This window comes from Onychostoma macrolepis, chromosome 01 (genome assembly GCF_012432095.1).
Source record: "Onychostoma macrolepis isolate SWU-2019 chromosome 01, ASM1243209v1, whole genome shotgun sequence".
Classification (NCBI taxonomy): Eukaryota; Metazoa; Chordata; class Actinopteri; order Cypriniformes; family Cyprinidae; genus Onychostoma; species Onychostoma macrolepis.
The window spans coordinates 29,445,549-29,461,691 of record NC_081155.1 but is presented as its reverse complement, the minus strand read 5'-3'; the positions used below and the strand labels follow the sequence as shown (position 1 = coordinate 29,461,691).

General features: G+C 35.4%; 1 protein-coding gene across 1 annotated transcript; it reads right to left on the bottom strand.

Moving 5' to 3' along the window:
• Nucleotides 1-64: 64 nt before the first annotated feature.
• foxe1 (forkhead box E1) lies at nt 65-3,716 on the bottom strand. Its single transcript, XM_058784436.1, has one exon. The coding sequence runs from the start codon at nt 3,233-3,235 to the stop codon at nt 2,171-2,173; it is 1,065 nt and encodes a 354-aa protein (XP_058640419.1). The 5' UTR covers nt 3,236-3,716; the 3' UTR covers nt 65-2,170.
• Nucleotides 3,717-16,143: the final 12,427 nt, after the last annotated feature.

The following is a 16,143-nucleotide window of genomic DNA, read 5'->3' as shown; positions in this document are numbered from 1 at the left end:
CTTGATTGAATGCTTTTTTTTTGTTTGTTTACTCATAGTCTGAATCATATATATAAAGGCTGATTGATGAGCAGATAGTCCAGTAATTAATCATAGTTATTCTAATCATGCCAGTGCTTGTGAAAACCTGGTGAACGATGTGATGTTTTAATCCACCTATTCAAGCACAATGTTCACTGATGTGTTCTTCTGCTTCACTGATACTCAATACCTCCATCTCTACTTTGGCCTGCCATTTAAAACCTACGCAGTTGACTGCTAAACTTTCCCTTCTCACCATATTAGGACTTTCATCTGTCTCTTTTTGCCTTTTGTTGAATAAATGTGACCCTGGACCTCAAAACTGCTGGGGTATATTTGTAGCAATAGCCAAAAATACATTGTATGGGCCAAAATTATAGATTTTTCTTTTATGCCAAAAATCATTAGGATATTAAGTAAAGATCATGTTCCATGAAGCTATTTAGTCAATTTCCTACCGTAACTATATCAAAACTTAATTTTTGATTGGTAATATGCATTGCTAAGAACTTAATTTAGACAACTTTAAAGGCGATTTTTCTCAGTATTTCGATTTTTTTTTTTTTGCACTTTCAGATTCCAGATTTTCAAAAAGTTGTAACAAACCATACATCAATGGAAAGCTTATTTATTCATCTTTTAGATGATGTAGAAATTTCAATTTCGAAAAAATTTACACTTATAACTGGTTTTGTGGTCCAGGGTCACAAATGCAGATTCATTGAATTCATGACTAATACAGCAAGACAAATGCGTTGAAATTTTTCATTTAACTGCAAATACTGGCCACTTCATAAGCTTGTCAAAAATGCCAGCATTACACTCTACCCTGATCCTTCATTTATATATATATATATATATATATATATATATATTAAATACCTCTGCATACCTTCAGTTTTATTGTTGGGTTTCAGATCCTTGTTCGGATACTGCTACGTGATTTTAAAGTTTAAAGTAGCTTTATGTTTTTAACCTGTTAGCGTTTATCATTGCCTACACTAAATTATTCTGCAATATTGACATCACTATTGTTTTCTTTTCTTGTCACAGCACGCATCTGGTGTATATTAGTAAGCATAAATGTCTATTTAAAATCACCTTTTTTAAAAAGGTGGAGAGTGACAGGACATGCCGTCAAATAACAAGCTATTGTGCGGAACTGGAAGACTTAGTCTAATAAAGCTCAGCAAAGATAAGGGGCATTTTCAAACTTAATTACCTGTCTTGTAACCCTTTTTGCGCTTATTCTGACCATTTTGTTGTCAATTAAATATGCACAGTGTAAACTTAAAAATAGCACTGGCTGATAATTTGCGTCTAACTGCATGCTGAAATATTGTTTTACCTATTTGACTGAAAGCTTGCCACAAAAGAATGTATACATCAATATCTTAACTAATATACATTTTTAAAATAAATGTCAGCTTTCATTATTTTAGTGCTAGATAATAAAGGCTGATTGTTCTTTCAAAGTATATAATATTAATTTGTAATATGTATTTTCAATAAGAGAAAAGAGAAAAATATTATTTGGCATGACCTCTTTTAGAAAAACGTGTAATTAAAATAAGGCAAATCGGTTAACATTTCTGTAAATTTAGGTTCTGCTGAAATGGATTCTTGCTTTAGAGCCTAGTGTTCTTTATATATACACCATTACATTAAAATGTGAAATGATTTCTCAGAACTCCTCATTCTCTAAAGGATATAGCAACACAGCCTCTTGCAGAAACATTTTATATAACTGAATTAAGTAAATGCAGTACGTTATTTCAATAAAGTAAATTGAAGCATTTACTCTGTTACCACAGATGACAATAATAAGAAAAGCGTATACAAAGCATATGAACACATTTCACTCAAATAATTAAAAAAAGAAAGTACAGAAAAGAAAAAAGTTTGATCTTTGTAAACGTTTGCTTTTAACTTGTTTGTACCACGTTGTAATAGGAAAAGTCTGTACATGTGTAAATTGATATTAACATTTCCATTTACTCAACTGATGGAATCACAATAAAACAATAACATCAGTTTAAATATCACAGTTGTTTTTCACAAATGTTTTTCAAATTTACTAAAATAGTCTCTCCAAAGGTTCTTGTGCGCCTGCGTTCTTGCAATGGAAAATAATCATCCATGAACTTGTTTAGGTGGCCGTCACAAACCTGTCCATGTTACCCGAGTAAGCTGGATGCCTGATGTAGGCTCCTGAGCTTCCTACTGGACCAGAGTTATTGTACTGAACAAAAGAGCCCAGCTGTGCAGGGGACGTTCTACCATATGGGTCCCCCACAGCATCACCAGCAATGGGAGACAAACTGGAGATAGCCATCCTCCCTGTTGGCCCGTAGGCCTGGGTGCTGCCTTGTGGATATGATACCTGAGTCTGTCCATGTCCTGGGCTGGTGTAGGCAAAAGCCATGTTGTTTGAAGAGCCTGAGCAACACGACAGCACTGTCTCCCCGCTGCAGGACTGATGCTGGAAGCCTGGTCCTCCCAAACTGCAAGAGCCACTCTCAGGACTGAAACTGCGGCAAGACTGCTGAGGCATCATCTCTGCACTTTGGCCCATCCTGCCAGGTGGCCCAATGAGAGAGTTGATTCTGAAGACCCTGGACTGACCAGCACTGAAGCTAGGAGAGGAGGACTGGTAGTAGGCAGAAGGCAGCTGTTGTGCATATGGCGGACTCACGGCCATGTTGGAGTAGACCGAGTTGGCGTAGGCTGAGCGCGCAATCTGGACTGGCGAGAAGACAGGAGACTCGTGAACGTACGATGAATACGTAGTGAAGTCGCTGCGTTTGAACCGTTTTCGACGTCGCAGAAAGCTTCCGCTCTCAAACATGTCTTCAGCATTGGGGTCCAGTGCCCAATAGTTGCCTTTTCCGGGTCTACCGGGCTCTCGGGGTATCTTGATGAAACAGTCGTTGAGCGTCAAATTATGGCGGATGGAATTCTGCCATTTCTTGGAGTTGTCTCGATAGAAAGGAAACCTCTCTGTGATGAACTTGTAGATCCCTCCCAGAGTGAGTTTGCGGTCGGGTGAGTTGGCGATGGCCATGGAGATCAGGGCGATGTAGCTGTATGGTGGTTTGCCTCGCTGAAGGGGCCTCTTCCTCCGGCGTCCTCTTTGCGGCTCTGCTCTCTGACTGTCATTCATTGGAAGAGTGGTTTCAGAGGGAGAATTGCTCTCCACTTTAACCACAGGCATGACTCTAGTTAGAATGACTCCCAACGGTAGCACAGCTTGGAAATCACGATAGTCTGACTGTCACGGTTTTGGTTCACTTGGTTCTTTGTCAGGTGCAACAAGTGTTCTTTGCTTGCTGGAAATATTCTGGTGAAAAAATACCAGTCATAATGCAGACCTTAAAATCCCCAACCAGAAATATCAGTTCCTTTGAAATTCATCTGGAACGTCAGGTGTGTCCTTGCACTGTGGTGCCCTAAATTCTAAGCAATTCTTGCAGTACCAGGTTTAAAAAATGGAAGCACTCACATAAACAGCCTTATTTGATGGTAGTCTTTGCAATGTTGAAGAGAGAAGCGAGCAGTCAATAACTGGCTGTGTTAACCAAGGAGCAAACCACCTGAAGAGTTATTAGCCCCACCTCCTCAAGCAGGTTATCCATCACGTGGTTAAAAGCACATGCCTCTGCAGATTTGTATATCTTTAAGTGCTCTCTCAATTGTTAACATTTATTTACTTAGATTTTTATTTATTTTTTGGAAACTTTTTTGGATGCTTTCAAAGCCGACAAATAAAACGGTTTCTTCTGTATGCTAAATTTTTCTATGGAATGGTGTAGTCCATGAGTGTATTTTCTGTTAAAAAATTCTTCACTCTCAGAGAATACTTTCTGTTTATGATTATGTTCATGAGACTTTTAAGTAGCTGCTCTTCTCCCTGTTACCATATAAGTGCTTATTTTTCCCCCAGAGAATATCCAAAAGATTTAAAGGTATCTACTCTTTGACTACTTATCCTGGTTTTGTTTAATCTGGGGATTAGTGACTCCTATCATCTTATTCCCCCCCCCCACTACATGCAGCTTATTCTTTTTCAAAAACTGAATTTTCTAGCTCTCCAGAAAGTAATAGGAAAACAAGTATGTTTATTTTTGTAGCAAGCAAAACAGACTGGGATTAATTTTGGCTAAAGTGGGGCATTATAGTGCTCTAATAGCCCTGTTTAGTGGTAATACAAACTCCATTGCCTCCGCAGAGTATTTTTTTTTCCCCTTCAGTGCCGTGTCAGGCGGTTTCATCTGTGTGAGAAGATGTAAATATGTTATTGTAAGCCACAGTGTGTGCCTCCCTCTGTTTTAACAGCATGCAAATCTGGGTCACATTTTGGTGTGTGGGTATAGACAGGCTGATACCTAGGCCAGGTAACCTCTTTCCATGTTGGAAAGGAAATAAAAATGCAATTGATTATACAGTGGTATTCCCATAAGCTTATTATGTTTTTTTTTTAAAGGGAAGTAGACTGATTCTCATTTAGTGGTGGTCTTGATTTAGGCAAATTCTAAAAGTCTGTCCTTAATAAACAACCTCTTTTACCTTCCACACTGCTCAGGTGGGCTTCTTGCATTATATTCAGTGGTTTGTTTCAAGCTAGTACTTAGCAAATACTCAGGCAAATCCTCTTATGTGAGAACCTGCACTTGAGGCTAACTGAGGGGTCTTGTGCTGGGAGAGTTTGAGAGGTTATGCTGAAATGAGTTGCTCCTCGGACAGACGCCAAGACAATGAGCCTTTCTCTAAAGGTTAAACATTGCTTAGGCTTACAAAGAGATTCCTCACCTGTCATCTGAGAGTAATCTCTTGTGCTTGGCGGATTTATAGAGGATATTTCCTAAGGGCTGCCCACCCTTGTGCAGTTGGCAGAAAATGCTCTAGAGATGAGTCATAAAATGTTGCCTTCTGTCATACAGAGTATTTTACATTTAAGAAAAAGAGTTTACCTTAATACCCTGTGTTTTGATTATTCTGCCATTGACGTCATCAGAGTCAATAAAACATCAAGGTAAATCAAAACACCAGAGATGATTAAAAATAATACATGAATACCCCCCCCCCCCCCCCCCCAAAAAAGAACATCAAAACAATTAGTCTTGTAAAGAACATGCACTAAGCACTCTTAATTCTACATGTTACAGTGTTGAGTTGATTAAACACAATAGCTCTGTCTATACAATTAATAATCAAAAGGATAATTGTGTAATTATATTCATATTTTATTTATTTATATATCATAAATTGGGTTTTGTTAACAAGGTATTACCTAAGCAGGTACTGTAAATTTCTGGAAAACTGTCCGCACAGAACAGGCAATGTTTTAGAATACTTTTCTTTATCTTTAACAAGAAAGCTATTCTTGAAATTTGGGTCGTGAAATCTAAATGGTATTGTATTCCGTACATTTGCCACACAGCTAAATGATAGCACTTAAAATAAATATATGAAGCTATTGTTGTTTGTTTATTTACTGAAGCAGAATGCTTTTTTCTTGACATGAATGCTGCTGAAAATGAATGACAACTAAGTAAACACTAAATTTTGCTAAAGAAAATGACAAAATTCACCATTGAGACAAAATCAACCTATTAAATTCCTTTAAAATACATTTTTGTTTTACTTTTTAAATATAGAGTACAATTAATAACTTTTACATTGTGATTTAAATGTAAATCTGCATAATGTTCTCTTTTCCCTATATACGTTTTGCTTTATTTGGAATAGCAGTGTATTCTGTATATGTAAGCTACATTGCTTGCTACATTTGCCAAAATTTACAGCATACAGAAGACCTCGCTGAATGGAATCCTGCAACTGATAATGCCATGCTCTTAACTTGACCTGCAATTTCCAGTGTGAAGAATAACTAGAAAAATATCAGCAAATCTCTCTCTCTATATATATATATAAAGTGTGTGTATATATATATGTGCAATCAGCATATGTAATTGCAAAGATGAGAACTGAACACTGCTGATTTATACATGGTGTGTTCAAGTCGTCCTGGAAAGTTTGTGTTTGCGAGTTGGCAAGTTGTAATTATGACAGTGAAATTATGGGATGACTATGGAGCACACTGCTGTTTATTCATGTAATTTTATACAAAGATTTAAGCTACCCTAATATTATAATATCTGCAGAATTTATAAGGGTTATTGAATCGGAGTTATCAAAACTTTTTTTTGTTTGTTTTTTGTTTTCTGGACTCATTGTAGATGAAAATCTGTGGAACAGCATAGACATAAGCAAACAAGACACAATGGGTGGAGGATGTGTTTAATTTTGTGAATGACAGGAATTTTAATTCTGTGGAAATCGCCAGCCCTTTCCTTGGAGTTCCGCAGTCATGGATTCCAACAGCTATATTGACAAAACAAACAAACAAAGGACTATTTGTTTATGTAATATGTGTGTTGCTTGGTGCTGATTGTTCTGCTGATCTCTCTGAAATAAATAAATTAATTAATATTTTTTCAATATTTATCAATTAGATTAACCTCTATCTTGACTTAATTTATACTAGCTATGTGTCTACTGTTCTTTAACTGCATTAAAGAAAACCTGCAGTTTACTTTTTATGTCTGCCAAAAAAATCTAAAAGAGTATTTTAAAAAATCACCAAAAACATAGATTTATTTTACTGTGAAGCAGCATTTTGTTTGGTGAAAAAAAAAAAATTGCTCTGCACAAATGTATGTATTCCGATGTGAATGGAACAATTCCTTTTTCAATATTGCACAAACTGGCATGGTCCAAAAGGCCATCCATTGATGAATTATGTAAATTAGAGTTTTGTCATTATAAGCCATGCAAAAATCTCTGACATCCCCCTCATGGTGAAATGGTGACATGCAAAAGAAAACTTCAGTATTTATTTAGAAAGTCACTTTAGATAGTTTGTTTCATTTGTAAAAGACTTCACACACAGCCTTCCTTCAAAACACAAACATTGTTTTCTTGTTCATTTCTGTCTGGTCACAAACTCATCTGAAATTATTAATGCATTTTAGGAAACATCTGCTGTTGCACTATAATTTGGTCAAACCTACAGTTCATTACTTTTTTTTTTTTCCCAGCAATATTATTATTATTTTGCATTATTAATACCCCAACTGTAATTTGATTAAGAAAAAGCTAGTGCAGTGGACAGACAAATCTAGTGTGTTTGGCATTAGCGCGTAGCTGACGCCTCTCTAAATAACGCTCTGGTCCTGTGCTGATGACAGTTTATTTGTGTTGGGTTGCTCTTAGTGTTGGTTTAGAATAATAGACATGACTAATTGCTCAGGCGATCAGTGCAGGGCCACTCATTTGCTCCTGCCATAGTGTTCTGCAATTCACAAGCTGCTAAATTTGGCAGATTCTGGAGGTTTTGATCATTTCTGTTTTGGTGTTACTTGATCTTGAATTAATAATGGTCATTAGGATCTAAGGATTTAAAGTAGTAATTATAATTTAGGCTGCTCTATATCACTTTGAATAAAATGCATTTGTTAGCTTTCTGATATGATCTATATCTTTAATGATGTCTGTGCGGTTCATGTTCCTTTTTAGATCTCAAATGAATTTGACAATTGTTTTTTTTTTTTTTTGCTCTGCCAATGTCATTGCTTACCCACTCAAATCTGCATGTTCTCATTTAGATCTTTTAGATCTTGCTTATTTCTTGTTTATTTATGCAGTTACCCTATAAACATTTTTTTCATGTTTATACTTAAAAAATCTAATAAAAAATCATATTATAAAACATGTACTTGTATTGTATTAATTATTTAATACAATTTTATACACAAATGGTTGGAATCATTAAAATTTATGAAAGAAGTCTCACCAAGTTTGTATTAAATCAAAAATACAGTATATTGATATTATGAAACATTATTAACATTTAAAAACACTGTTTTATATTTAAATATATATAAAAATCTAATGTATTCCTGTAATGGCAAAGGTGAATTTTCAGCAGCCATTACTCCAGTCTTCATAATCACATTATCCTTCAGAAATCATTCTAATATACTGATTTGGTGCTTATTTACCCAATAAAGTTATTATTGGTGCTCAATTATTAATAATTATTACTATCAATGTTGAAAACATTTTATTTATTTTTTGCTATATATATATATATATATATATATATATATACAGTGGTGTGAAAAAGTGTTGGCCCCCTTCCTGATTAAATTTTTTTTTGCATATTTGTCACACTTAAAAGATTCAGATCATCAAACTAATTTGAATATTACACAAAGATAATGCAAGTAAGTACAAAATGCAGTTTTTTAAATTATGATTTAATTTATTAAGGGAAAAAAACTGTCCAAACCTACCTGGCCCTACGTGAAAAATTAATTTCCCCCTCCTGTTAAAGCATGAAAGAACTGTGATTAACCACATTATTTTAGAAAGCTGAGTTAAATTTCACTAGCCAAACACAAGCCTGATTACTGCCAGACCTGTTGAATCAAGAAATCACTTAAATGGAACCTGTTTGACAAAGTGAAGCATGTTTAAAGAGCAACACATCATTCGCGATCTTAAGAAATTCATAAACAGATGAGAAACAAAATAGTTTACATGTATCAGTCTGGAAAGGGTTATAAAGCCATTTCTAAGGCTTTGGGACTCCAGCGAACCATGGTCAGAGCCATTATCCACAAATGGAGAAAACTTGGAACAGTGGTGAACCTTCCCAGGAGTGGCTGGCCTACCAAAATTACTCCAAGAGCACAAAGACGACTCATCCAGGAGGTCATAAAAGAACCCAGAACAATATCTAAAGAACTGCAGGCCTCACTTGCCTCAATTAAGGTCAGTGTTCATGATTCAACAATAAGAAAGAGACTGAGCAAAAACAGCATCCATGGGAGAGTTCCAAGGCAAAAGCCATTGCTGACCAAAAAGAACACAAAGGCTCATCTCACATTTGCCAAAAAATATCTTGATTATCCCCAAGACTTTTTGGCAAATATTCTGTGGACTGATGCAACAAAAGTTGAACTTTTTGGAAGGTGTGTGTCCCGTTACATTTGGCGTAAAACCAACACAGCATTTCATAAAAAGAACATCATACCAACAGTCAAACATGGTGGTGGTAGTGTGATGGTCTGAGGATGCTTTGCAGCTTCAGGACCTGGATGACTTGCCATAATTGATGGAACCATGAATTCTGCACTCTATCAGAAAATCCTGAAGGAGAATGTCCGGCCATCTGTTTGTGACCTCATGCTCAAGTGCACTTGGGTTATGCAGCAGGACAATGATTCCAAACACAGCAGCAAGACCACCTCTGAATGTCTCAAGAAAGTGGCCAAATCAAAGTCTGGACTTAAATCCAATTGAGATGCTGTGGCATGACCTTAAACAGTCCATTCATGCTCGAAAACCCTCCAATGTGGCTGAATTAAAAGAATTCTGCAAAGAAGAGTGGGCCAAAATTCCTCCACAGCGCTGTAACAGACTCATTGTCAGTTATTGCAAACACTTGATTGCAGTTGTTGCTGCTGAGGGTGGCCCAACCAGTTATTAGTTTTAGGGGGCAAGCACTTTTTCACACAGGGCCATGTGGGTTTGGATTTTGTTTCCCTTCATAATAAAAAACTTCATTTAAAAACTGCATGTTGTGTTTACTTGTGTTATCTTTGATTAATATTTAAATTTGTTTGATGATCTGAAACATTAAAGTGTGACAAACATGCAAAAAATAAAAAATAAATAATCAGGAAGGGGGCCAACACTTTTTCACACCACTGTATATATAAGGTTTATTAGTTAACATAGTAAACATGAACTAAGAATGAACAATACTTCTACAGCATTTTATTAATCTTAGTTAATGTTAATTTCAGCATTTTCTAATGCATTATTAAAATCACAAGTCGTGTTTGTTAACATTAGTTAATGCACTGTGAGCTAACATGAATAAACAATGAACAACTGTATTTTCATTAACTAACATCAACAAAGATTAATAGTGTAATAAATGCATTGTTCATTGTTTGTTCATGTTAGTTAATACAAAGTGTTACCATATTGCTATAAATTTTACCCCAAACTTTTCAATTGTGCTGAATCACAGCTTCCACAACAATATTAAGCAGCAAAAACAGTTTTTAACAAAATTACAAATGTTTCTTAGCACCAAATCACCATCCAATTTCTGAAGGATCGAGTAACAAACAAAACAAACAAAAAAAAAAAATTAATTACTCCAAAGTTTTGACTGGTTGTGTATATTATATTTATATATAATTATTGTTGACATGCCAGCTGTTTTGTGTTTTTGTCCAAAGAGTTCTTTCTATGAGCAACAGCTCAGGTGAACTCCAAATAGAAATATGTCTCAAACATGAACAGATGTTTTATATGTTCAATCGAATGTTATGAAATGGAATATCTGACCCATTGAGTTCTCACTTTCAATATGTGAAATGTTTCAACAGTTCTTTGATTCTCAGGGTATTACCCATTTAAATGTTGCACAAGGCATAAATATTATCTTATAGCTTATTAGCATGCATATTACTAGCATATTGGCTGTTTATCAGTACATATAAAGCACATATTAATGCCTTATTCATGACCATATTTTAGATCCCTTAATCCTACCCCATACCTAAAACTTCACAACTATTTTACTATTAATAAGCCGTAAATTAGCAGTTTATTGAGACAAAGTCGTAGTAAATAGTTAGTCAACAGTGAGAATTGGTCTTTAAATTAAAGTGATCTTATTTTATAATCTTATAATCTTATTTTCTTTTATGTGTCATGCATTAGTCTATGGTGGTATGTGTGTTTGTTTGTGTGTACCTGAACATGTATACTGTTTGCATTTAGCCTGAGCCTTGTCAGTGGCAATGCAAAGTCCCAGTGCCGGTTGACTGGTTCTCAGACCTAGCCGGTTTACATAACTGAAGCAGAATGCTGCCTCTCTCGGCTAACGTTCACTCTTTATGACCCTCCACGAGGCAGCCACCTGTCTGTATTGACACGGCCAATCAACACTGCTCTCTGTACATTCGCATTAGAATTACCCGTAAAAAAATCTGTCTGGCAAAAAACAAAAAATTGACTCCAAAGAAGAAAGCATCTTACCAAGCATTTTCTTTAATAACACCTCTCAGTGGAGTTGTTATTCCACAGCATATTCTGTTTTGGGGACTGTAAGACTGTTCTAACTCATCTCTTGAAATATTGTCTTAATTGAAGGTATTTTTTATTTATGATGTTCTTAAAGTACACTATTAACACTTTAACTAGCATGCATATTACTAGCATACTGGTTGTTTATTAAAGACTTCTTTTACATGACCATATTTTAGATCCCTTAATCGTACCCCATACCTGAACTTACTAGCTATTAATAAGCAGCAAATTAAGTTTCTTGGCTTAAAGTGTGACTGAAAGATTTGCTCAAAATTTGAAAAGATAGTAATTAAACAGCCTGAATGGTTACAATATACATCAGTTTCATGGCTTTGTGTTGGCTCCATGTGCCTGATAGAATACATCGGCCACCAAGGTATTTTTCCAATGTTTCTGCAGACACATATAGACTTCTGTTGGCTCAAAAGCTCATTTTCTTTCCCCCTGCCTGCTTCTGAATGGGTTGCTCAATCCAGTTGTATTGTGAGTGTGAAGGTTCAATGTTCTCCATGGAATGTTTTCTCTCATTAGCGAAACTGGTTGTCTAGGAGGACAGATGTGACCACACCTCGCTGGGACTTGACGATGAAATGAAGTTCCACAACCTTGGGATTTATTTCATTTGTTTATATGCCATTCATGGACATTGTGTAAAATGACAGAGTGGTGATAGAAATTATCTCAAATGGCCCTTGGAAACCATTGCATGGATTTTTTGAATGTAATCCAGATGTATGTGTGTCCGTCTTTTGCTTTAAGAGTTCATGCATGATGTCTAATGTTCTGAACAGCCAAAGCTCTGCATCTCTCATGAATGTCATTCAGCGTCTAATCTTTCAGCTCCTGCAGATTTAGTTAAGTGTTGGCAGGATTTTGGCTCTTTAACAGGTTGAAGCTTTTAATATAACAAACATGATTTTGAAATCTTATTAAAACATCTTGAGCTTAACAAATAAAATATTAAGGAAGAGAAGATCTCAACTGATCTACATCTATCTATCTATCTATCTATCTATCTATCTATCTATCTATCTATCTATCTATCTATCTATCTATCTATCTATCTATCTATCATCAATTCTTTAAAAGTGAAAGAGAGAGAAAGAGAGAGCTAGTGGATGGTTGGCATTTGGGGATGCCTGACAAAGACAGAGAGAAAAAAAAAATAGCATGGTATGCAGTTCTTTTCCAGTGCCACCTGCATGTCTGTTACTGCAGGATTTGTATCTCCTCAATCACTGACACTACTGGATTACCTGTTCTTAAAGCAGAGAGCCTACGCAAGCCACATCTTGCGCACAAGTATTCAAGCTCTCACACACTTGATTTTCTTTGCTTTGTGGGATGGATTTACCCTATTATTACTGGCAGTAGTCTGATTATGATTTCATGATATACTAATTTCCTGCTCTTTAAACACTGATTAACCACTCTCAAATACTTATAGTGTTCATTTTTCTTTTGCTTAAAACTAAAACCTTGTTTTGGAGGAGCTAATGCTAGAAACTAGTTACAGCAGCAAACAATAAAAGCACTTTTTCTCTGTGGATCAGATCCAACTGCGATTCATTAGTTTGGTTTTATCGACTTTTGGTTCAAAGGTCAGGTGAAAAGGTGAGTTATTGTCCTAGAGAGACAGACTCACCCTGGATAGGGAAGCACTTTGACAATCAGACTAATCTCTATCAATAAACAACTCCCATCGCCTTGGGTTACACTACAGCAGGTGCATTCTGGGTTTAGACTTGCATGATCTGTCTATGGGACTTTCTTGGAACACAGTTTTATATTGCAAACACCTTACTTAGGTGTTGTTTGCCACTTTTAGGAGCTGTGTCAAAGAAAGACTACACTTTATTCTCTATTCCTATTCAGAAACTACTGCTTTTCTGCGATTTTGGCTTAAAATCATCATATAAAGGCAAATATCCAAACCATGTTGAGCTCACTCTTTCTCTTTGGTTCACAGAGTTCATAGGTAACTAAACACTTATCTCTTTGTGATAAGATCAAAATGTTATGTTTGACTGAAAACCAAAAAAAAAAACCTAGTCCACGTTTTTTTTAAACCTGTAAACACATCAGTAAATCAGTCAATGTTTTTACTTATTTACTATTTGTTCTGGTCATGCTTATTTGTGGCTTCCCCATGCCATGTCAAAGTATATGTATATGCGTGTGTGGCTTTATTTGCATATACTAGTATATTTGCACAACAAATGGTGCCCTCACTGAGCTGTTTTGCATGGTGTGTGCCTGCTTCTTTAGCTGACACTGAGGGTGAACGGCTGTTTTGTTTTTTCTGAAGCTGCACCCAAATATGTGTCCACCTGTCACTCATCCCCACTGCATTTCTATCAATCATATTCTGTGTTAATACGCTGCATATATTTTAAGAGCAAAAAATTTGTATACTTGGGAGGATTTTATATTTTCTTTGGTGTGCACACACACACACACACACACACACACACGCACGTCTGGTTTGCTATTCTTGTGGGGACTCTCCATAGGCGTAATGCTTTTTCTACTGTACAGACCGTATATTCTATTGCCCTACACCAACCCTACACCTAAACCTACCCCTTACAGGAAACTTTCTGCATTTTTAGAGTTTCAAAAAACTTCATTCTGTGTGATTTATTAGCTTGTTTACCCATGTTTACTGTTTACGTTTGCTGTGACACGAGTCCCCGTGAGTCTGTGTGTATTCATGTCTAAGTCCCCACCTGAATAGAAAAACAGGTACACACAGACACACACACACACACATTTATTCAGCATGCATTAAATTAATCAAAAGTGACCAAAGATACATTTACATTGTTACAAAAGAATTATACTTCTAATGTTTTTTTTTTCATCAAAGAATTCTGAAAAACAGGAATCATGTTTCAACAAAAATTCAATTACAATTATAAGAAGAAATGTTACTTGAGCTCCAATTAGCATATTAGAATAATTTCTGAAGGATCATGTGACACTGAAGACTGGAGTAATGGCTGCTGAAGGGTTCAGATTTGCCATCACAGGAATAAATGACCTTTAAAATGGTAACACTTTAGTATAGGGACCAATTCTTACTATTAACTAGTTGCTTATTAGCATGCCTATTATTTACATATTGCTTGTTTATTAGTAGGCTACTTATAAAGCATTTATTCTACATGAATTTATTCTGCATCCCTAATCCTACCCAACACCTAAACTTACTGTAACAACTACCTTACTAACTATTAACAAGCAGCAAATTAGGAGTAGTTAATGGTTTGTTAATAGAGAGAATTGGAGCTTAAAATAAAGTGTGACTAAAATTAATACAAATGAAAAAATAGTTATTTTAAATTTAAATATTTCACAACAGTTTCACAATTTAACATTTATCAAAGAAATTCAGTGAGTGTATCATTCTAAAAAAAAATGATGGGTTGTTTCAACCCAACTTTGGGTCAAATATGGACTAACCCAGCTGTTGGGTTAAATTTTTACATAAAATTTTTGTTAAAAGTTGGGTTAGTCCATATTTGACCCAAAGTTGGGTTGAAAAAACTCAGCATTTTTTAGAGTGTAACAGACTTCTTTAAACACATATGACAAAAGTTAGTTAGTACATCTATACACACACTTTTGACTATTAAAAACTATTATTTTTAATAATAGTTCAAATAGTAATCAAAAATATTTAGTGGCATTACATTTTACTACATGTTGAGAAAATTGATATATAATTTAATTTTATAATAATATATATGATTTTTTTTCAATATGTTTGTTAATTTATACCTCCATGAAATGGAAAACTATATTTAATGTAATTATATTACGTTATTGTGTGTAGAATATTGGGGGGAAATTCTCTCCACTTTTTGCTGTCTGGCCCCTTATCTAAATTCCTACTCAGATCCTGATTGACTGGAGACATGGCACAGATTTGGACATTTGGTCATAAAATAGGCTCCAGGCCCACTTTGAGAGCATCAGTGCAGATAAGAGCACTTTACCAGACACAATATTAAGCGCGCGTTCACCATCTTACACCCACACACATTCCTACTGCCACTTCTGGCACTTTTTTTCCCTTCCAATTTAACTCTTACCTGGTACTACTTGTGATTTACAGATAAACAGCTTTAGATGATTGATGCTATGAGAAATTATGAGTACATATCCTTTCTGTCTTTTTTGTTGTAAAGGATAATTTACTACAACAGAAATATGTCTCTAGATTATCATGTCTCCTACATTAATGTTTCAATTATTAGGTAGGTTGAAATATTATCCGGCAAAAAAGAGGAATGCATAAAATAAAAAAAACAGGTGATGAAGTCATCATTTTTAAAAGTTTTATTTAGGAAGATGCATGTTTTCAACCAACTTTAGTCTAAACGATTGTTGGATTCGTGCATCGACACACTAACAGTCATGTTAGCACACCTGAGCTTGTTGCAGTCTGACCTGTCTTACCGCCTCATTTGTCATCTCCAATCACGAGCTCTTTTGAGGGGAGCTGAAAGACAAGGAATTATCAGCCCTTGCTTGGTGATGAGAGCTCAGCCTGCTGCTCAAAAGAGAAAGTATGTGAGAACACCAGCAAGTTAAACATGTAAGAACACAGGCAAACACACTCTTCTCTGTCAGTCCTCCGCACTATCCAAAGAGTGACTCATGCTGTTTGCATCAAACATTTCTGACATTTAGGCAATGATTAGCAATGCAATCTGACCTATTTTTAGTTATTTATGTATGTACGTACGTACACGTATGCATGTCACAAGACTGATTTCATGTCTTTGATTATGTTTATAGGAGAGATTTAAGACAATGCAGGATTCTTATTGCAGGAATAAGACTAATATATATATATATATATATATATATATAACCAAAAAGCATTTTTTTTGTGTGTGTGAGTACAGCCTTTTGAAATTTGATAAGTGCACTAAGCCA